This window comes from Sciurus carolinensis, chromosome 3 (genome assembly GCF_902686445.1).
Source record: "Sciurus carolinensis chromosome 3, mSciCar1.2, whole genome shotgun sequence".
In the NCBI taxonomy this organism is placed as follows: domain Eukaryota; kingdom Metazoa; phylum Chordata; class Mammalia; order Rodentia; family Sciuridae; genus Sciurus; species Sciurus carolinensis.
In genome coordinates, this window is record NC_062215.1 from 92,478,567 (window position 1) to 92,500,122 (window position 21,556).

The following is a 21,556-nucleotide window of genomic DNA, read 5'->3' on the forward strand; positions in this document are numbered from 1 at the left end:
AGTAAAAGTAACTTTTGTTTAGGACAGTCAGTCCTTCCCATATCCTTGGGGTCTATATCCATTGATTCAACCAACCACAATAAAATATAATGGTAAAAATTACATCTGTATTGAACATGTACAGATTTTTTCCATGTGATTATTCTCTAAAAAGGCTACTATTTATAAAACTTTTATATTGTATTAGGTATTATAACTAATCTACATGTGATTTTAAATATACTGGAGGATGTGTGTAGATTATATGGAGTTACTACTCCTTTTTATATGAGTAACTTGAGGATCTATACTTTTTTTTTTTTTTTTTTTTTTTGCAGTACTGGGGATTGAACCCAGGGCCTTGTGCTCGCAAGGCAAGCACTCTACCAACTGAGCTATATCCCCAGCCCGGATCTATACATTTTGGATTTTTTTGAAAATCTTGAAACCAACCTCCCTCTCAGATACCTAGGATGATTGTAAATCTTCTTTTATGTTTCCAAAAAGTCACCATATGAATGGTGCTCTTCATTTATATCTAACACTCTCATAAACATACCACAAATATAAGAAATGTTTTACTGTTGATATATTATACAGCTGGAACAGAGATATTTGTAGTCAAACAGATACTAACTAAGCATATCCAAGGAAAGATGTTTTGCTTTTAAAACTAAAAATACATTCTAACTGTACGTAACTTCCCTAGTACATGTAGTTTCACTCTATTTTTAATTTGAATTTGTTCGAGGGAAAAAAATACATTCATGGTGAATAATTCACAGTTCGACATACTGTTACAAAATACAAGTTATAACTATTCATCTCAAATCACATATATAAACAAACTCAGAGAACAGGAGTCAAACATAAAAACACATCAGTCCAGTTTCTCTTGAAGTGGTTGGTGCTGAGACAGGAGAGGATGAGACTGAAAACAGGTCTTCTTGTAACCTTTGGATTATGACTGTTCTAATCTTGCTTTCTCTCTTTTGGTTATTCCAAATTTTAAAGACTAGATATCATCTATATTGTTGTATTTCCTGGTTTTATGAACAGGAACGTAACATTCAGTAAAAGATTACTTTATATCTCAATGTAGGAAAAACAATTTGGGTAATTCACTAAATACCTTAAGAGAATTATGTTTTCTGTAATTCAGTTATTCTTGAGATAATATTTCTCTTACATTACCTTCTTCAGTACTATGTGATATGGCAGGTTGAAAGCACTACCTGCTCATCACTAATGAAAGAGCATATTTGGTAATATTATATACATGCTTACATAGGTATGCATCCATAAATACTTGTTATATAAATTCTAATTGTACTGTATTTCTGCACTACAAATGCATGTCTGGAGGATCCATAATTGATGTTACAGAATCATACCTGTTTTAAAAGTGTGTAGTTGGAGCCATCAGTGCTAATTTTCCTTATCTCATGATGATCAGCAAGAATTAGAAAAGGTTCCTCATCTGAATTTCAAAACAAAGAGCATGTTAGGTTTTTAATATTTATGATCTCCTCTGCTTAATTTCAGTTCAGTTTAACAACGATATAAGTTCAAACACACTGTGTTTTTGGTAGATTAATGGTTAAAAGTTTACACCCAACAATGTGGTCAATAGAAAAATGAAAAGACATCAAAACCTGAAGGAATACAGAAATCTACATAATTTTGAGTGCATTCTTCTGTTACTCTCAATTTTCATGGACATCTGAAAGACTGACTTGGCATAAATAGAAAATATTTGCTGATACATTCTGATTTAATAATGTATATTCATAAAGGGATAATCTACACCTATCTAAAAACTTTATGGTTTAACTACACATTCATATAATCAGAAAATTTTTCCTTCATAATCTACCAGTTAACCTTCAGAATTACCCGGGTGGAGATCAAGTGGTATCATTGCACATATACACTTTTTTCATGTGCCTGAGGACTTCTCAAGTGATTTCTGAACTTTAGGTTTTAATCTTTGTTAATTCCTTTTACCTTTCCTCGTGGGTCTTAGTTTTTATTCCTTTATTAATTGTTAATTCCTTCAAATGAGATTGTCCATTATGTTTTACTATCTTATTTGTTTTAAAATCTAGGAAAGAGCATGATGAAGTTTGATCTTGCTCAACAGATAGGAAGATCCTCTGTAATGTTAGTTCAGTGTCCTCTGAAGTAAAATGCATTCTTAAAGAAAAGAAGTTCAGAAAATGCTGCATACTACATTTATTTGAATACCTGTTTAAGTAGAGTCAATTTGATCATATTCTTGATTATTATAATCCTAGAAAAACTCAGTAAAACATTTGTCTTTGTGCATGTTTGTGTATGTATATATACATATATTTAAGCACAAGCACACGTACACAGATATATATGTTCAGATATATAAATATAAAATTAACCAGTTAATACTCTACATTAATACCTAGGCAATTCTGTTTTTTAAAACAAATATAATTGGTTTAAAAAATCTGGACTGTCTTTATCAAAGAATTTATACTTCAGGAATATACTTTTTATATTCAAAAGTGTCATTAGTTTCTAATTATTATTACTAATGTGAAACAATTATGGCATGTTTACATGATATAAGAATAAATATGTAATCATTAGCATTTGTCTCTTCTTATATAATGCTTCATGAAAAGTTTATTGAAGAGAAACATTGGCTGCTTTTAACATTTCATCTCTTTTTCTTGCACCATCTCACTAAATACATGGCATATCACTCAATGAGCTGTCTTGAAGCAAGAAGGTTGGCAGATAAAACAATGGACTCCAAATAATCTCTAATTGATTCAGGAAAGAATATTCCAAGAATAAGTGACAATGAAAAGAAAAATTGAAAGTAATTGATTTTTTTCTCTGTAATACGCAAAGTTTTAACCTGTTTTTTAAAAAGTTATTTAAAATTTTTTATCCCTGGTATCTATTTTGTTAAAGCAAATATTAAAACATCTAATGTTACAACATGCATCTATTTAAAATAAGTAATAGTTGATTCATTATATTTTAAAACAAATTAAGGGAGCTACATATACCCTTAAATACCATCATTTTTTAATTCATTTTAGTAGTCATTTTCATATGTTGCTCTGTATCAATATAATATGTGTGATTTTTCATCTAATGGTTTATAATATTTTTAAAGGTATGTGCCATGCTTTATTAAAGATTTATATAATCAAACATACTAGTTGGAATAATCAGGGCTTTAATAATATTTTCTGGATCATTGGATGGATTCAAATAGTGCTATATAGCAGATTTGCTATTAGTATTGTTACTTATTATTATTATCATTAATCTGTTGTTCTCCTTGGCAAGTATGTAGGAATACATGTGGTACAGTGGAGAAAGAAAAGTATTACAATAATGTCATAATATGCTCTTGTATGATCTTGATCAAACTTGCTCTCAAGAATATGTGTTTCAGCAGAATATAGTGGTCAAAATAGTTGTTAATATTTTTGGGCCCTCTCAAAATCTAGCAAATACTTAATAATTTACATAATCAAAATGCAATGTTATTATACACAAAGCAGTATATATACAGCATACAAATTCATAATGACACAGTCCCACATGGAGGGAAGTAGGCAAGATTTTTGGTATCTCAGAAACAGCAAGAAGGAGTAAATTTAATAAAAATGAGCATAAAATTGAAGATCCATATGTGTAACTGAGGTTGAATCAGTAGGCAAGTTCAATTCAATACCTGAGAGTGATTTGCAGCCATTTGGGTTATCAGGTTGTATTTCATACCCATCTGTACAGAGGCATTTGTAGGTCCCATAAGTATTGATGCATTGCTGGCTACAGGGAAACCCTGAAGAGCATTCATCAACGTCCACACATGTTTTACCATCATCCTTCAGTTGGAATCCAGGCCAGCATTTGCACTGGGGAAAGAAAAATGAGCATTATCAATTTATATCATTGTCACTGCCTTTTACTATTGGATATACCTTCAGCATGACTCAAGCAAGAAAACAATAGGTAATTACAATAGGTAATGTAATAGGTTAATAGGTACAATAGGTAATGTAATAGGTTAATTACATTAACAATAGGTAATGACAAGTCCTTCTGTCTTTAAGCAATTAAACTTTAATGAAAATTGCATATAATATGGGAAGTTAAAGTTAAAAAGAAAACTTTTCCAAATATCTTCATTTGATCTTCTGAGATTGGCAAAATTATAAAAGTTAATTGACAATTGACACTGCTAAAATATTGTGTCTAGAGATAGGCAAAACAAAACCCACAAAGCCTTCAAATTATTTTGTCCTTTTCTATTGCATTATATTGTGTTTTTAGAAGACATTAACAATCATAAGAATGAATCCTTATGAAGAACTTTGAAGACATCTAATATTGTCACTTGCTTTACTACAGAAATAGAAATTTATAATGTAGATGTTTTCATCTTTAGTTAACTGATGAGGAGGATGGAGGCATGAAGGAGGTGCAGTTTCCAAGGTGAAGCCAGTAAGAGTTAGAACTCACAATTTTAACATACAATAAGTCTCAACTAATATTTACTTATTGAATCTGATTTTATACCAAAGCATGATGAATTTGCCTGCAAAAAGAGTAATATTAACATATAGATTGTTTTTCTCCCAGTAATTAAATAAATTTGTATCATCGAATCTTTCATTTGACTTCTCTCATGTTCTATACATCCTTCTGATCATGACACATGAAATTTACCAACTGGTATGTCAATTCTTTGAGAATAAACAGCATGCCATGTAATTTTTTTTCATTCCTGAAAACGATTAGACACTGTGATTGTACACTGTCTTTCTGTTCTTTTCTTAGAATATGGGAATTATTATTATTATAGAAAAGGAGCATATAGTTGGCCAAATAATTATTACCATTAGTCTACCAATACTATTCCATGACCTATGAATAAAGGAATTTGTGAGTACTGAGGACAGTGAGTTAAGAAAGAACTCTCAATTCTTGAAGTGACTTGTATTCAAGAGTTGTTCATAGTAAACATTTCATAATCTGGATCATTTATCTGGGAGTAAAAGAAACTTACATTCATTGGGAAAGATATTAGAGTGATACATGTCCATAAAATTAAATAATCAACTACCAACTAGTTAAGGGATAGAAGTACTTGTATAAAATACAAAAAAAATGCTCATTATATGAAGGGAAGCAAAAAAGTTACATCAACTTTATATGGATTTGCTCCAAATATAAAAATACATTTTTCCAGAGAACTTTAATAAGGTGGAAGTCCTTTAAGCTCTCAGCACTTTCACCTTTAACAATTTACATCTGCATTGATTTAATAACAATCAGAAATTACAAGGATTATTTAAATCTCTAGAACTCGTTGGCAAGCCAGAAAAGGAAAGCAAAAGCCACAGCATTTTCCCCACCTCTCCTCATTGTATCTAAATTGGTGGCACTGTTATTTTCCTTGAGAAGACCCATGCTGGCAATGTGTACTAGGGAGCCACAAGGAACTTGTGCTAATACTATGGTCAAAGAAAATGCTTAATGCTTAATGCCACGGAACCATACATTTAAAAACAGTTAAAATAGTAAATTGTATATATAATTAAGAAAAAATAATTTAAAAAAATGAGAATCTGACAAGACACAGAAGTGATCACTGGAAAGTCCTGGAAATTACATCATATGATCATGTAGCCAGTAAGCCAGAAGTCCATCTGATAGACACAGAGCAGTGTTGGATTAAGGAGCACTGTGGGACAAGTGAAATAAATATTATAGAATGTATTGAATTCCTCTCACACAACATTATAAAAAAAAAAAAAACACATCTTAATTTCAATGAGGGTTGAAAATCACTTTGAATGCCTATATCCATAGAAGCACTATATCAAATAGGTGACTTCAATAAAACAAACATACAGGAAATTAATTTATTGAAAGTAAAATTGGTTAAAATTATTGCAATATGCAATTCTACACAAATAAGTTTTACAGTAAATCATAAATTATTTTTTTGAAGGAGAGGAATTTTAAAAAGACAATTATGTCCCCAATCTGTTCACCTTAACAAAAACATTTTTTTACCCCCAAATTCTCAAAAGGTGTCTTTCTATAAGGAATTCTATGATAATAATAATCATTTATATTAATCATTATTATTCATTTACAATAATAATCATTGACTTTTTATTCAATTCTCCATTGATAAATTGTCATAGACACATACACACACACACACACACAAAAAAAAAAAAATATGTAAAATATTAGGTTTGATCCTTTGTTTAAAACTTTTATTTATGATTCTATTTCCCATCTTAAATTTTTGCACTAGTCTTGCTTCTTCCAATAGATGTTTAGTTTTATATATTAGTTTTGACATGCATGTATACATTTAAGAATATTATTTACAGCACTTTAGGTTTCATATACACACACTTTGAATGATTAAATAATTCAGTCTATTTCAGCTAGAATTGGCACTTCATTGTATGATCCCTTTAGAGAAGAAAAATTACATGCTGATACAATAAACAATTATTTCTGCGTAAGGAATCTTTTAAGTGATTAAAAAGTATAATTTAGTATGTTTTTCTGGATGATATTTTCTTTCAGCCAATAATAGTATTACTGTGCACTAAGTATCTATGTGTTAGAATTTTAAGTACGTATCTAAGTTTTGATGTCCTGTCATAAGGTATCCATTTTATATTCTATAAGTTTTATGTTCTACTAACATGATTGTTATGATAGACAATAAATTCACACAAGAAAAAGAGATACACTTTGAAATTTGTCATATAGAATATATGCTTATGCAATAGAACTAAAGAATTATTCATAAACCTGATTTAAAATTTTAACTCTTTATCTGTAATAATCTTAATAATATATCTGTGTAAATATTTTTCCTGCTCCCTTGAATTTTAAAATATTTACTGCCAAAATTAATCATCTGATGGCTACTCTTTCATCAAGACTGTCCTGGCTCATTTGTTTTACTCCCTTTTTCCAATGACAGTGTTTGTGAATGAGTGCATGCATGTTTTGATCCTGTAAGTTCAATAAAATACTTCTTAATAAAATACTGTGTCTAAAAACTTAAATTTTCTTGATATTCCTTCCCCCCTGCCCCACCAGTGCTGAGGATCTAATCCAGGGCCTTACACACGCTATATAACTACTAACTCTACCACTGAGTACACTGCCATTCCCAGTATTTAATCCTTTATTTATTTATTTATTTTTCCTGCAATGGGGAATGATTATTGTAGCTCTTAGTTTATACTTTTATACAGTGAAAAGTTTTTTTAGTTTTTTTTTAATTTGTTCTTTTTAGATATACATGACAGTAGATTGTATTTTGACATACAAAAATAGAGTATAACTTATTCTAATTAGGATCCCATTTGATATACAGTACAAATTTTATTGATACAGTTAAGTTAATCATTATACCAAAAGATCTGAGACTAAAATTAGCGAATTGGTTGTTTAGCTAAATTTGCCATTATATAAGACTGACTTGTCACAGAATATTAGAACTGGCAAGGAAAGGAGCCTGGTCTCTCACACACATTCTTTATCTCTAGCATTCTTTTAAGAAGTTCATTTAACTACTGCAGAAATACTTCTAGAGATGACTATGTAAGACAGCTCATTTCAATGTAAAAAGTTCTAATTTTAGAAAATTCTATCTTATCTTGAACAGAATCTGTCTTCCAACCCCAATTCCAATGTTTGAAACAACTCAGACCTGATATGCTTCCTATTACATTATGGAGCTTTATATATTTAAATACCATTAACAAGTCATCTCTGCTTTAGCCAAACTTCTTCCAAAGACTTGTGCTCCAGACTCTTTAAGCTTTAGTATGTATAAATTTGAGTTCACTTCAATTTGTCAAGGGACTTTTGACAAAATATCATGTTCATAAATGTACATAGTATCCTAGGTGAGTTCTGTTGGACACAGAACTCAAAAAAGCAAAATCTAACTTCAGTAATTGTCTGAATTATAAGTACACTGTATTTTATAGACACTCTATGCTACCACTGATTCATACAGAACTACTGCTCAGTTAAAAAAAAATGAAAAAGAAACAAAGAATTTTCAAATAAATCATTTTTTTAAAAAAGTGGTACTAGGCCCTAAACCCTGGGGCTTCCACATGCTAAGCAGGTACCTAACTGAGCTACACCCCAGCCTATAAATGGATTTCTCTTAATGAGGTTTTCTGTATCTACATAATTAATTTTATCCTAACCCACAAATTTATATTCCAGTATTGTGTTAGTTTAATCCACTAGTTCAACATACTGAAAAAAGTTGTTTTTAGAAACTATTTCTGTCTATCAATTTTGCCAGTGAATCACCCTCTTCAGGGAAACAGTACAGAGAAAAAGCAATTATGTTATTAGTCAAGATTTTTTTTTAGTGTACCTACACTCAACTCTAATAGCTCATGTTTTCTAGTTTTTGCTTCTTGCTTATGTAAAAAATATGATATTCTAGTGTTACATTAAATAATGATTAGCTCATTGAACTTCAGAGATGTACAGGGTAAAGGAAGGGCAGAAATAAGAAGTTAAAAGTTGCATATAAAATTATACAACTATTATCACTGTATCTTTCCTGAGCAGAGTTTCCCTTGCCTTTTCTTTATGCTTTCAATACATTGAAAAATATTTTATACTTTTGTCTTTTTAACTATATTCTCACGATTTTATACTATACTATTATTGTTTTTTTATAGACAATCTGTAAATAGTTTTACCTAACAATATTATAATGGCTTTTAAGTTTTACAATTATATCAGTGTAGTTTGCTATCTCAAATTCTATTAAATCACATAAGTTGCTATTTTTGATAAGTGCCTACCTTGTAACTGATGGGCAGGTCCTGACAATCCTGAGAACATCCACTGACTTTCTTACTCAAACATTCATTTATATGGCAGTTTCTCTCGTCTGAACCATCGCCACAGTCATCCTTATTGTCACAAAGACCTCCGCTGGGAATGCACCTGCCATTTTTGCACATAAAAAATGAACTGTTGCATGACTGTTCTGGAAAAAGAAAATAAAACAAATGGAACATAAAGGGCATGCCTTTTTTAGACTACATTTGGTGAAAATATTCACAACTGTGATAACTTATCTGTCAAAAATTATAATAAATATATTTACACTTAAAATATTCTATAGTCAGTGCAATATTTTATACATAAAATGTGGAAAATCAAGGACAAATTGTATGCTGATGTTTCACACTTACTGAAAATGTAGCTTTACTATGAAAATTAGCAATCAAAATAAGCACCTACAATAAAACTAATGGACTAGCTGTCTCATTTGAGTTGTGAAGAATGAGTTCGAAAGCATAATTGTAGTTTGACATTTCCCTCAAGTTATAGATCTCTGAGAAATTGTGTGTCACTAAAAATTAAGAATCTAGAATAGATATTCCTAAATACTTTCTCTTCCAGAATATATAACATTGACATTTTTAAGTCAGGGCATAAAAAGGACATTGATGGTGAATGATAGTTGTTCCAAATATAGCTATGGAAAGGAGCTCAGGTTTTGCAGTTACTCATAACCAGATGACTTGGGCATTATTCCTTACCATATATGCCTAAAGAAGTTTATTAATACATAAAGTGCATAAAAAAGTAATTGAGTTTATTCTAAAATATATGGCTATATATTAGTCTTTGGAATAGTGATTGGGGACATTAACTAATATGTATATATATCTGTTCAAGTGACATGCAATTTATTTCATTTTGCCTAGGTGTGAATAATACAGAATACCTCTCAGTAAATCTTTTCTAATAATTTTAATTTTCAATTTTTTTAATTACTCATGGTAATTGTACAAATTTATGAGTATAGTGTGATAATATGATAACTTCATTAAATCCTCAACACTATGTGTTTGAACTTTCAAAATAGGCCCATATAGGGAAATTATATTCATATAATATTCATATAAACTATTTTTTAAAATGAATTTTGGAGAGTAAGGGGACAGGGTAATGTATCTATCAGAATCATTGCTTCAAATCTTCATATTTTGGGCAAAGACTTAAATTTTTTAAAACCTAGCCACAAAATATAGTTGGTTACTAGGATCCTATATGGTTTCACTAGAGATATCATATGTTTAATAATTTGAATTTTCTTTCATTGAATACTATACTAAATAGATAAACAGTCATGGTTTTGACATTAACAATAACCTTTGGAATAAACAAGTATTATACATTTCTGTACCTGCACTTCTACACTTTGGATTTAAAGGTGCTTCATCAGAGTGGTCAGGGCAGTCAAAGTCCCCATCACACTGCCATTGAGTATTTAAAAGACATCGCCCATCAGCACAACGAAATTCTTCAGCACTACACTCACGGTATCCTAAAAAACAAGAAATAAGCAGCCTGAATAATTCTGAATATTTAATCAATACATACTAATGAAAACTTCATTCCCTCAAATGCACAGGACACCTAATTAACCTTATGGTTACCCATGCATTATATGGGAAATATTTTTCATTTCTTTCTGTTGGCAATGGTCACAGTTGCAAGAGATATGTTGTGGTTTAGAAGTAAGTTAATGTCCAGAAATTAAAGTAGGAAGTAAGGTTCTCTTATTATTACTAGATGAGCTAATAAGAATTTAATGTACTTGACTACACCATCTTCCTTAACCTATTGTCTATATCCCAGGAATTCCTCTTAGAATGGAAAACAAAAGGGAAAGCATTAGAAATTTTCTTCAAAATTAAACTTAGGTGAGGGATAATGCCAGAAAATCTTGAAGAACTGATTCTTGGCTATAGCAGTAGTTCTTAGAAGCTGTAATGGCATGTTTCTGTTTTAGAAGAAGCAAAATATAAAGAAACTAAGTGAGAAAATACAAAACTTTATTCTTAGAGATACAAGAAAAATAACTTATAATTATGCTGTATATTAATTCTTAAAGTCATTTAAAAAGCTTTGTTCAATTTACAAATGAGCCCATCATTTGTTAACATTTGTATCTATGCCTGTTTTTAAGTAAGTCCCATTCTGGTTTTTGTTTGTTTGTTTGTTTGTTTGTGTAGTTGTAGATGGACAAAATGCCTTTATTTTATTTTTTATGTGGTGCTAAGGATCAAACCCAGTGACTCCTCACATGTGCTAGGCAGGCTTCTCTACCACTGCACCACAAGCCCTGCCCCCATTCTGTTTGTAATATTAAACTTTGGAATGGATATTTCCCTCTGTCACTTCTATTAAAACTTTCTCATAAATCTGGGAGAGTCTTTATGACTTAAAAAATAAACAAAATTCCAATGGAAAATAATTTGGTAATGAGTATCTAATTGCAAAGCTTATAATCTTGGAAAGACATAATTAAATAGTTCAAAAATATCTACAGTTTCCATAATCTTTCTTCCCTCTCAGTTGTTCTTCACTAGTTACTTCTCCTCATTTGATAAATACATGCAAGTCTTGCCTTGCTCAATAACAATAAAAGTTCATCTATATATTGCTTAGTACACATTCCTCTTTTTTCCGTTACTACTCAAGCTTGTTTTCACTTATTCTCTCCCAGATCATCCTTAATCAATCAATAACTCACTTCTCTAAAATTTACTTCTCAAATTCTTCTTGAAGTTAATATATAGCAAGTGGCAAGTGTCAAATTCAAAGGTGTCTCAAAATTCTATGTGTATTTTGAGCACCATTTGATGCTGTTGACCATACTTCCTTGAAAATAGCTTCTTGGTTTAATATTTATAAACGCTCTCTTTTCAACTTTGGTTTTGCTGCTCCCTTCTTTCCTCTTTCTCCAGGAAGTCCTCTGGTATTCTACCCTAACATAATGCAGGTGAAGCCATGATTTCAATTTTTGGTTTATTATTTTCTACTATCCACATTGTCTGGTTTTCTCATTTCTTGTATTACTTAAATGCCATCTTTATGCTGATGACCATCACATCAACATAACTGATTCTTATTGTTTCTGGTAGAACTATATCTTCACTATGTAGCTATATATGATTGCCTCATTAATGTTGCATATTTAAAAATATTCAAAATAAATTCTTTATTGCATCTGTACTCCTGCATCAGAAAAACTGAACCTCAACCTCCTATGTTCCAAAGCTCATTAATAATAACACCCCAAGTCACCTAAGCTAAAAGTTCTCATTTATTCCCCACCTTCAACAGAAAATCAACTCGAACACCTTCCATACCTTCTATTTCACCATCCTTAATCTGGTTCTTAACCACAATATTAACCAGTAAAACTGTTTCAGCAATGTGCTAACTAGTTTATTTTCCTCCATGGTTCTCTTCCTCTTAGGCAGTGTTTCTTATGCTCTGCAGACAAAGATGGATCTAGAACATATATTTGACTGTGACTTTCCATTCTCTTGTTTCGAAATGTATGCTGACCTCAGGGGTAAAATAATTAAATACAAATGATATGTCATCATATTTCATACTTTTTCTAATCTAGTTCCAATTGAACTTCTTTTTTATATATTTGTTCTAATTTGTTGTATATGACAGTAGAATGCATTTATACATTTTGATAGATCATACAAAATGGAGTGTAACCTCTCCTTTTTCTGATTATACATATTATAGGATCATATCGGTCATGTACTCATATATGTACATGGGGTGATAATGTCTGTTTTACTCTACTATCATTCCTAACCTCATATCTCTTCCCCTCCCTTCACTCCCCTCTACCTAATATAAAGTAACTTCTTAACTATACAGAAGACTAATTGCTATTCCTCAACCACATCAACTTAGAAGTTTTATAAATACAACTAGGATTTACTATGTGTTTAGAAATGTTCTAAATACTGAACACATATTAACTCATTCAATTGTTTGGCTGTATAAGTTAAACATTATTAATATATGTATTTTATAAATGAGTAAATTTAGGTGCAGGGAGGTAAAGTATGTTCTCAAGGTCACACAGCTACTTAGGGATAGATTCAGGAATCCAGGCTACCTGGCAACAGACTAATATTATTAACCACCATGTAATACTCTTTATAATCTAGGTATGATTTCCTCAAACAAACATTCTTTGCTCATATTCTTTAGTGCCCCCCTTAAAGAATCATTTTATTGAGCTGAAAACATGGGAATATGCCTTTAATCCCTGTGAAACTGAGGCTGAGACAAGAGGATTACAACTTTAAGTCCAGCCTCAGCAATTTACTGAGAACCTCAGCAACTTAGGGACACTCTGTCTTAAAGGACTGTAGATACAACTCAATGGTAAAGCACCCCTGGGTTGAAAAAAACAAAACCGAACAAAAAGTAGTATTTTCTCAGCTCTGATCCTATGTATTGAGGTTCTTATCCTTTAATTTGACAAAAAAAGTTACTGTCTTTCTGATGTTCTTGTTTGTGATTTCTTTTTTTAATTTAATTATTTATTTATTGTTTAATTTTTTACAGACTGCATTTTGATTATTGTGATCTCTTTAAGTGGAAAATTGTGTCTCATTAATCGTCATATCAACAAAGTGAAACTAGAAGAGAGGAGATATTCAGACATAACTCCACTTTCAATTTATACCTTGAGTTATGATGGAGCTTTTAAAATATTCCATTTAATAAATGACTTAATGGTGAAAAGATCATAAAAACTGATATTCATTGACTGTGGAGAGATTCACATGAAAGACCAAAGGCTGTAGACACCACAGAGGGAGAACATAGGAGTGCACTAAATTTACTACCTTCCATATATAAAGTTCATAGATTTACATTATGTGTATTTATTCATGCATATATATTTAAATATTTTATAAAAACAGGGTGTGCACATGAGATTTCTACTTTAGGCATTTTAATACTGATTTTATAATAAAGTTATGTACATGCATATATATTATGCATAATTGTTAGAAATATATGTAAAGATAAATTTGTAGTAATATTAACAAATCAGACATGAAGAAAGACAACATGGAGAAAAATGTTAAATAACCAACCTTTTCTGATAAAGGTGAGTTACATTTTTTCTCACTCATTTTCTCATTTTCTCTGATCTGGTTATAACAATGAACAACCTAGCTATGTGTTATACAAAGCACTTCGAAATACTACAAAACAAAGATATTTCTGTAGAGATTTTCCAACATGGTAATTGAGTGTTATGAATACACTATGGGTGAGCATGAATTCCAAATGCATGTAAAATTACATTAGAGGTTAAAGAAGTTACTTGTGGTATAACTGTGTATTACTGGATTTACTGGTCCTTAATATTATTAAGAAATGTGTTTTACAAATAAAAAAAGAAAGAAATGTGTGTTTGATATGATTTGTGCAAACCCAGGGTCATCTGTAAAGTCTCTCTGCCTGAGAAACTCCTCCTTGGACATACTCACCACACTGCAGAGACTCATCCGAGCCGTCCCCGCAGTCATCGTCATGGTCACAAAGGAACTGCTTGGGAATGCACACTTTATTATGGCACATGAAGGTGCTCTCATCACATGTGTTATTAGGAGCTAAGAAAAACATTACAAAATGTAGAGTTAGAGGAGCACATATTGTATCTTCTCCCATATTAGAAGTTTAGAAATGGAATGAAATTATATCTAATAATTCAATTATTAAGAAAAATAAAATTTTGCTTCATTTACAATATAACATATTAGTTAACAATGGCATATATGTAGTGGAATGTATAAATGTTAAATATGCTATGTATATATTTCAAAGTTTTAGGATTAATAAATTCTACTCTTACTCCAGAATGACCCTGACATTTGAAGCCATGTAGCAATGAGCAAGCTTTTTAAGAATGAATTCAAATGTTCTTTTGTTAGACAAAACTTGGCTAATAACATGGTTGTGTCTTTACTCTCCTGGTGCTTGCAGTCATGCTGGTTATGTGATAAAAATGTTACTTCCTTGTTGAAAAGTGGAACTGAAAAGATCACCAAGTGCTAATTATGACAGAAGTGAAAAATAATCCAAGAGAGTTGAGAAAGTTATTTTTTTTAAAAGAAAATGCAACTTTTGGGTAAGTTTATTAATGGGGTGTTGAATTCTGTGTGTAAGATCTCTTATGTAATGAGCCCCATCGTACCACAGAGAATTCGGAAAATTAATCCATGCAATGGAACATTAATCTTTTAGGAATACAAGCCATCCACGTGGTATTCCAATAAGTCCCTAACCAATGGTGAATCCAAATGTAAAATAAAGCACGTGCACAGGACATAAACTTTAATATCATACACAAAGAGTCATAGAAGACTGGAAAGGATCATTTAAGTTTTTCAGAAATCTTTTCTTATATTCAAAGGTAAAGCCTATGGTAGGATTCAAGGTTTAGGACATTTCAAATGCCAACAATCTACTATATTATTGTAGAAACCGGAAAAGAGTGATGGTTTGCAGAAAGTGGCTCTGCCCATTGGATTTGTACCCTCAAGGAAGCTATCTACCTCCTTGGGATATCTGTTTCTTTATCTGTTTAATGAGTGTAATAAAATATGTCTGGTAAATTTCTCATAAGGACTAGCTATGGTACGTGAAGCAGATCTCATGTCAGATATTCAATAGATTCCCAGGTGCTCTTTAAATTCCTATCTATATAATAATTATTTTTGGCAGATCCCCCAAAACACTTGACAGTGATGTTGTGGGAATTCATTAATGTAAATAAAAAAACACCTATCACAATAATTGACATATAATGGGCAATGGAGGCAATTTAGTGCTGCCATTTTCCCCCTCCTTGCCTAAGCACTTTCCTCTCCATGCAAAAGCCCCTTTGTTTTCTTTGTCCTTCAAGACTTAAACAACATTATCACTTTTTCTTGAAATCTTTCTATGACACTTCCAAGACTCTTTGTGGTGATCTTGTATCTTTTACACACAACATTCTAACACTGATGGTATTACAATTATTTTTTCACATGCTTTTCAGTCCTTCATCTTTAGGCAGCCTCAGACTACATGAACCAAGCAATCTATGTTTTCATCTCAATAATTACTGACATAGAGCCAAGAGTAGGTAAAACAGAAAGGATTATTTGAATGTAATCAAGTATAATTTACTTTCATCAAATTTATTTTTTAAAACTATAAAGAAGTCACATACGAATGACATTAATATCAAAATACAAGACAGTGTTAGTAATAGCACCTCTAACTTTGAACTGTGTGACAGTTTTTATAACTTAAATGAATTATGCCCATTCTAATACAAGCATTCTTCTTTAAAACAGTGAGCTACAGTGACTTATTTGGCATTAACACTTGCAGGTCACTTGAGTGCAATTTGCTACATTTTAGCATAATTTACTTAATAGTACCCATGTGGTCCAAAAGTGTTAATATGCTTCCCAGAGTGTTAACTTGCTACAATAGCAACAACATACTGGGACCATCTGGATCCCTGAATTGATGCTTAAACCTTTATTATGTAGCCCTCAGTGGCCCCATCGACCTTTATAGACACACATATCAGTTTCAAGATCAAAGTGAATTATTCTACAACAATAGCATGAGTTCTGTGCAAATAGGCCTATCTCAAAGTTTTCGTTTTCTTTTGTGCTTTAACTGTCCCTGATGTACACACACACTTACCTTAGGACTTCAAATACAATGTTTTAAAGACATGAAAATAGACCATTTGTGAGATGATTGGCAGAATATACTTTGAGGAGCAGAATTTGCAGAACTATTTCTGATAAATTGCTCAGCTCAACAGATCCCCTGCGTGACCTTGGGATCTGCAATCAAATATTCAGTCCTTTCATCCTCCCAATCATGCAAAGGAATTTATCTAAATTTTTGCTATTGAGTAATTCCCTGAAAATTTCCTGAGGTGACCTAGAATCAGAAACTTAGTAAATTGTCTGACCTCCAAAGGTGGTCCTATGATCTCTAGCTTCATTCAGCTATATCCATACTATTTTTACCTGACCCAAGGGTTAATACCCTATCTGTAGCACTAATAGGTGTTTACTGACCTCCTGATCAGTTGTTATCTAAGATCAGAGCAGCTATTTACAGAGTATCTGTCATAGGCAATCTGAAAGCTTTAATGGGGGGTTGGCAGGCATTAAAAAGAAAATGCCAAATCTACTACACTCACACACGTAACATAGTTACACTATCTCAGAAATGCAATGGCAAATCTGCAGTCATCTAAGGGTTTTAGAGTGGGTAATACCACTGCACATCTGAAACACTGAATAGTAATTAGAGGAGTTGCTGAATTACCATGGTAACGACATCCCACCTGATTAGATCTAATACTACCTAAGGGTCCAGGGATTAGGAAAGTGAAGGAAAATGTGAAGTGGCAAGTACTGTGAACTAAACATCCAAGGATTTTGCCAACAGTTTTCTTTGACAGTAGCTGGTAAATCTCCATACCGCAGCCAGCTGTGGAAAGCTCATCACTTCCATTGGGACAGTCCCGTTCACCATCACAAAGCCAGTGTCGGGGCACGCAGGCATGGGAGCCCTGGCAGCTGAACATGTCAGCAGCACAGGTGATGGCACCTTAAACACAAAGGAAACGTGCCGTGAGGATCACACGCTAGAAAATGTCCACTGTTACATTTCCTAATGAAAAGAGGGAAGCAGAACAATACCGCTTACAAAGAAGAGACTAATTATTTGGAGTCATCACCATTATTCTTTTCCCTATAGTTGTCCACAAATTTTCATCTAAGAATGCATTCTTTCCCAACTTTGTTACATTTATTAAAGCTCATAGTAGAAAATAATTTCTTCTTTCCTTGTAAATCATAGAAATGTCATAGAATTATAAATCCTTGGAACAACATTTTGAAAGACCTGAACTTATAAGGATAGTAACCACAACAGTAATAATAAAGGGAACATCATTTTTATTACTTACTTTGATAAGTGGTTAACATAGAAACTCATTTAATTTGGAAAAATCCCTATTCATATCCGTTCACAGAAAAAGAAGCATAAACTTGAACAACTTAAAAAGCTTGCAAAGTCACAAATTGCCCAGGGATCTACATGTGGAGTTGGAATTCCAAAACCCTTTTCATTCTTAAGCACCTTCTTTTTACCACTAACGTCATTATTGTTCTTCCTAAATATGTTGTTAAAAAGAATAAAATGTGTTCATCTTCCTTTTGTTTCTATACCTGCAATAAATAAAATCTACCTTTGCTCTATCAATTCAATATTCCTTTAGCTATATGATAATGTTTTCAAACATTTATAGCAAAAATAAAAGCAAAACAATACAAAACAAAAATGAATGTTGATTTGGACTGTAAATTCAAAGTCATAGTTGTTTTCTATTTTCTTCCTAATATGACCATAGGATGATCATAGGTCAAATGACCCCTTCTTCTGATATTTTCCTAGACCTTTGAATAGTAATACCCTGAATATGTAGAGGGTTTTATTTACTTGTATAAAACATTTTGTATACAAAATTTTTAAGCACGTATTTTATATCAACAAATGAACTAAAACATTTTATATAATCAAATAAAAATGATCTCCCAGCTAACCTTTAAAATTTCACTTTCTTATGACAAAAGCTGTCCAGAATAGGTGTTTAAAAAAGATAAGTTTAGAATTATTAAAGAATATTTACTATATTGACCAAATTATACTGTTATATTGTGTGTATATATGAGCATGCAGCAACAAATCTCATCATTATGTACCACTATAAGATTTCAGTAAAAATATAGAAAAATAGTTTATCAACTGCTTATGTACCCCCAGCCGCTGCCAATTTGTCATCTCTAGGAAGAAAATATGACTGACTTCATAGATGAAAAATATTTGCTTCTGGTCATTTAAAGCAAAGACCAATATACTTTAATCAAACGATTATTAGCCTCTTACTTTTTAGTCATAGAGTTTTTATGAGTAGAAAATGCTTTCCAAAGCAATATTTTCAAAATTGATAGCAGTGGTTTCCCAAAATAAAATTCCCTAGCAGGGATAAAAGACAAAACAAATACAAAAACAAAGGCCTAGAGATCTTCTCCCACATAAACGTGGCTGTTTCTGGTGTGCACTTCTTTTGGAGGACAGGAAGGATAGTGTATTGAAAACTCCCCAGGTAATTCAGATTTGCTGATTTAATTTAGGGTCAATGCTCCAACAGAATGAGGTTTAACCTGGTGTCTATTACTGAAAGAAATCAGAAAATAATCCATTAAATAAATGTTCCTTTTATTCAAAAATGAATTTGCCTGCTAACTATTCTGTCTTTATTAGCTTCTATAATAAAATTCTCCTCCTACAGAAATTATTTTTATATTACTACTCTATTATCGATCTCGTCAAGCATACTCTAAGAACATAAATGTCATTTTCACTATTATATTCTCAATTCAATGTTTTAATTTCTGGAATACTTCTATTACTGAGTTTGAGATTTTTTTAAACTACACTTTTCCTACTAAGAAAGTTTTAATCAATGTGGAACTCCATGTTACCTTCCATTATTATCCTTTCAATTTGTTCCCAAGGTAGTCATAATAGAGAAGCACTGATTTGGCCATGGAGAAATCTAATTCTGAGTGACCTTGGAGGAGACTGCTGTCTGAATTTCCCTGTCTTTAAAATGAGGGGTATGACTACATAATTACAAAGATATCTCCTGCTATAAAATGGCATAAGGTTCTTTACAGTTAATTTGCTATCTCCCTTGATAGTGTTCAATAGATTCTGCATTAAGAACATGCCAACACATTGAAGTCAATTGGAAAGAAAATGGACCAAAGAAAAAAACTCATGGCTTCATTCCACAGTTGGCACTGCCATCTGGAGACACATCATCTTCCTCAGGGAAAAGAATCCCAAGGGACAAGAAGGACAAGCTAATGGAATTCTACTTGATCTGTCTTGTGACCTTACTCAATAACAAAAATTGATTGGTAAGAGTCACTATCCTGTTTACTATTTCAGAAATCTAAATTCTGACCTCTGTCATTACTAGTTAGCTGAGTAACTTCAGGCCAATTTAGTTTTTGTCTTTCAGTTTCTATTTTCCATTTATCAAAAGATGGAGGTAGATTAGACTATCATTTTATAAAATGGGATCCTCAATATCCCATTTCAAAATCACCATGTGCATTTTAAAAAAGGACATATTCACATTGCTCATCAGAACATCTAAGGTGGGGATTGAGAAGCTACATTTTAAACAGATCTTTGAGAACGATCTTTTGTACAGTAAGTGTTGGGACCTACTGAGATAAATTATTTGTAAGGTTCCTTTTCTATTCTAAAAGTACTAGATTTAGTTTGCTAACTGAGGTCTAATCTAAAGTAGATTTTATGGTATATTAGATTGATAGTTGGTATATAAAATATAATATGTAAGTAAATTAATAGAGTCAGTGTTTTAATGGTTGACAAACAGGTCAATTGTCATTTTATTATCTTTTTAGAAGCATTATCAGGATACTGATATATATTCAAACATGACAACAACACTTTGATGAAAGGAAGGAGGCAAGAGAAATGAAACAAAGAAAGAATGGCAATAAACTTGTAGATACAGAGCACACTAGTCCGTTAAATAATAACAACAAGTATGTAGAAAAATCTTTTTGTACTTCTTTAATAGGTAAGTAACCCAAGCAATAAGCAATGAAGTTAAGCTTCTTATGATCCTACAACTTGAAAATACATGTGGGAAAACAGAGAATTGGAAGTATTAGTGCCAATGTGTGTATTCATCTACTACATGCCAAATACAAACACACTGTAATTGCTTTTTAATACATTTAACAGTCTAAACTGTATAAATTCACAGTGTTGGTTCCTCTATTACATAGAGTCCACTCAGACAGCCCATAGTTATCAATGCAGTCAGTATTGCATGATGATTTAAATACTGGAAACAGGTATATTCCATTGAAAATAGGTACATTTTCTTGTTAAAATTAAAGATTTAATAGCAAAGGACAACAAAAGAGGCTAAGCAGTCAGTTACTTGATTATTGGTTTTTTTCCACATTCAAAGTTCTCTGATACTGATCATTCTACATTTCTATTTGTCTTGTAACTCTAAATTGTTTTATCTGTATAAAGAGAAGGTAGATTTCCATTGACTTAAAGACAAGAAAATAAATTATCTGCTTTCAGAAGATGTCACCAATTTTATATTATTTATAGAGAAATTGAGTTTAGCCCAAGTACTATAAAGTAATCCCTCTGTGTGACTGTGATCTAAACAGCAAATTGAAATCTGAACAAGGTGCTAAATGTACTTATCTCTATGTACCTTGTCCAGTAGTTCAGGTTCTTCTCTTTCCAAAATTAGCTCCACTAACAAGCTACCAAATAGGATGAAAGTAATGAGTGAAGAATATACACCTATAGCTAAAAACACATACTAGAAAATGTATCACATAGACAGATGGATAAACATGTTAATAAATTATTAGCTAAAGAATTATAATAAATTTGTGGACATTATTAGCTTGTTTCCTTCTTTTACTCCTTAAGAAATTCAGTTAATAATTTCATTTAAACTAGTAAATATTTGTGATTATTAGAAAGCAAT

General features: G+C 31.6%; 1 protein-coding gene across 1 annotated transcript in view; it reads right to left on the reverse strand.

Annotated features, from left to right (window-relative positions):
• Positions 1 to 21,556, reverse strand: part of Lrp1b (LDL receptor related protein 1B) — a 1,852,169-nt gene that overhangs the window by 241,830 nt on the left and 1,588,783 nt on the right. Inside the window, 6 exon segments of the mRNA XM_047543195.1 lie at positions 1,374 to 1,459; positions 3,710 to 3,893; positions 8,859 to 9,046; positions 10,256 to 10,396; positions 14,400 to 14,522; positions 17,410 to 17,538. Coding sequence (XP_047399151.1) covers positions 1,374 to 1,459; positions 3,710 to 3,893; positions 8,859 to 9,046; positions 10,256 to 10,396; positions 14,400 to 14,522; positions 17,410 to 17,538 — 851 coding nt within the window.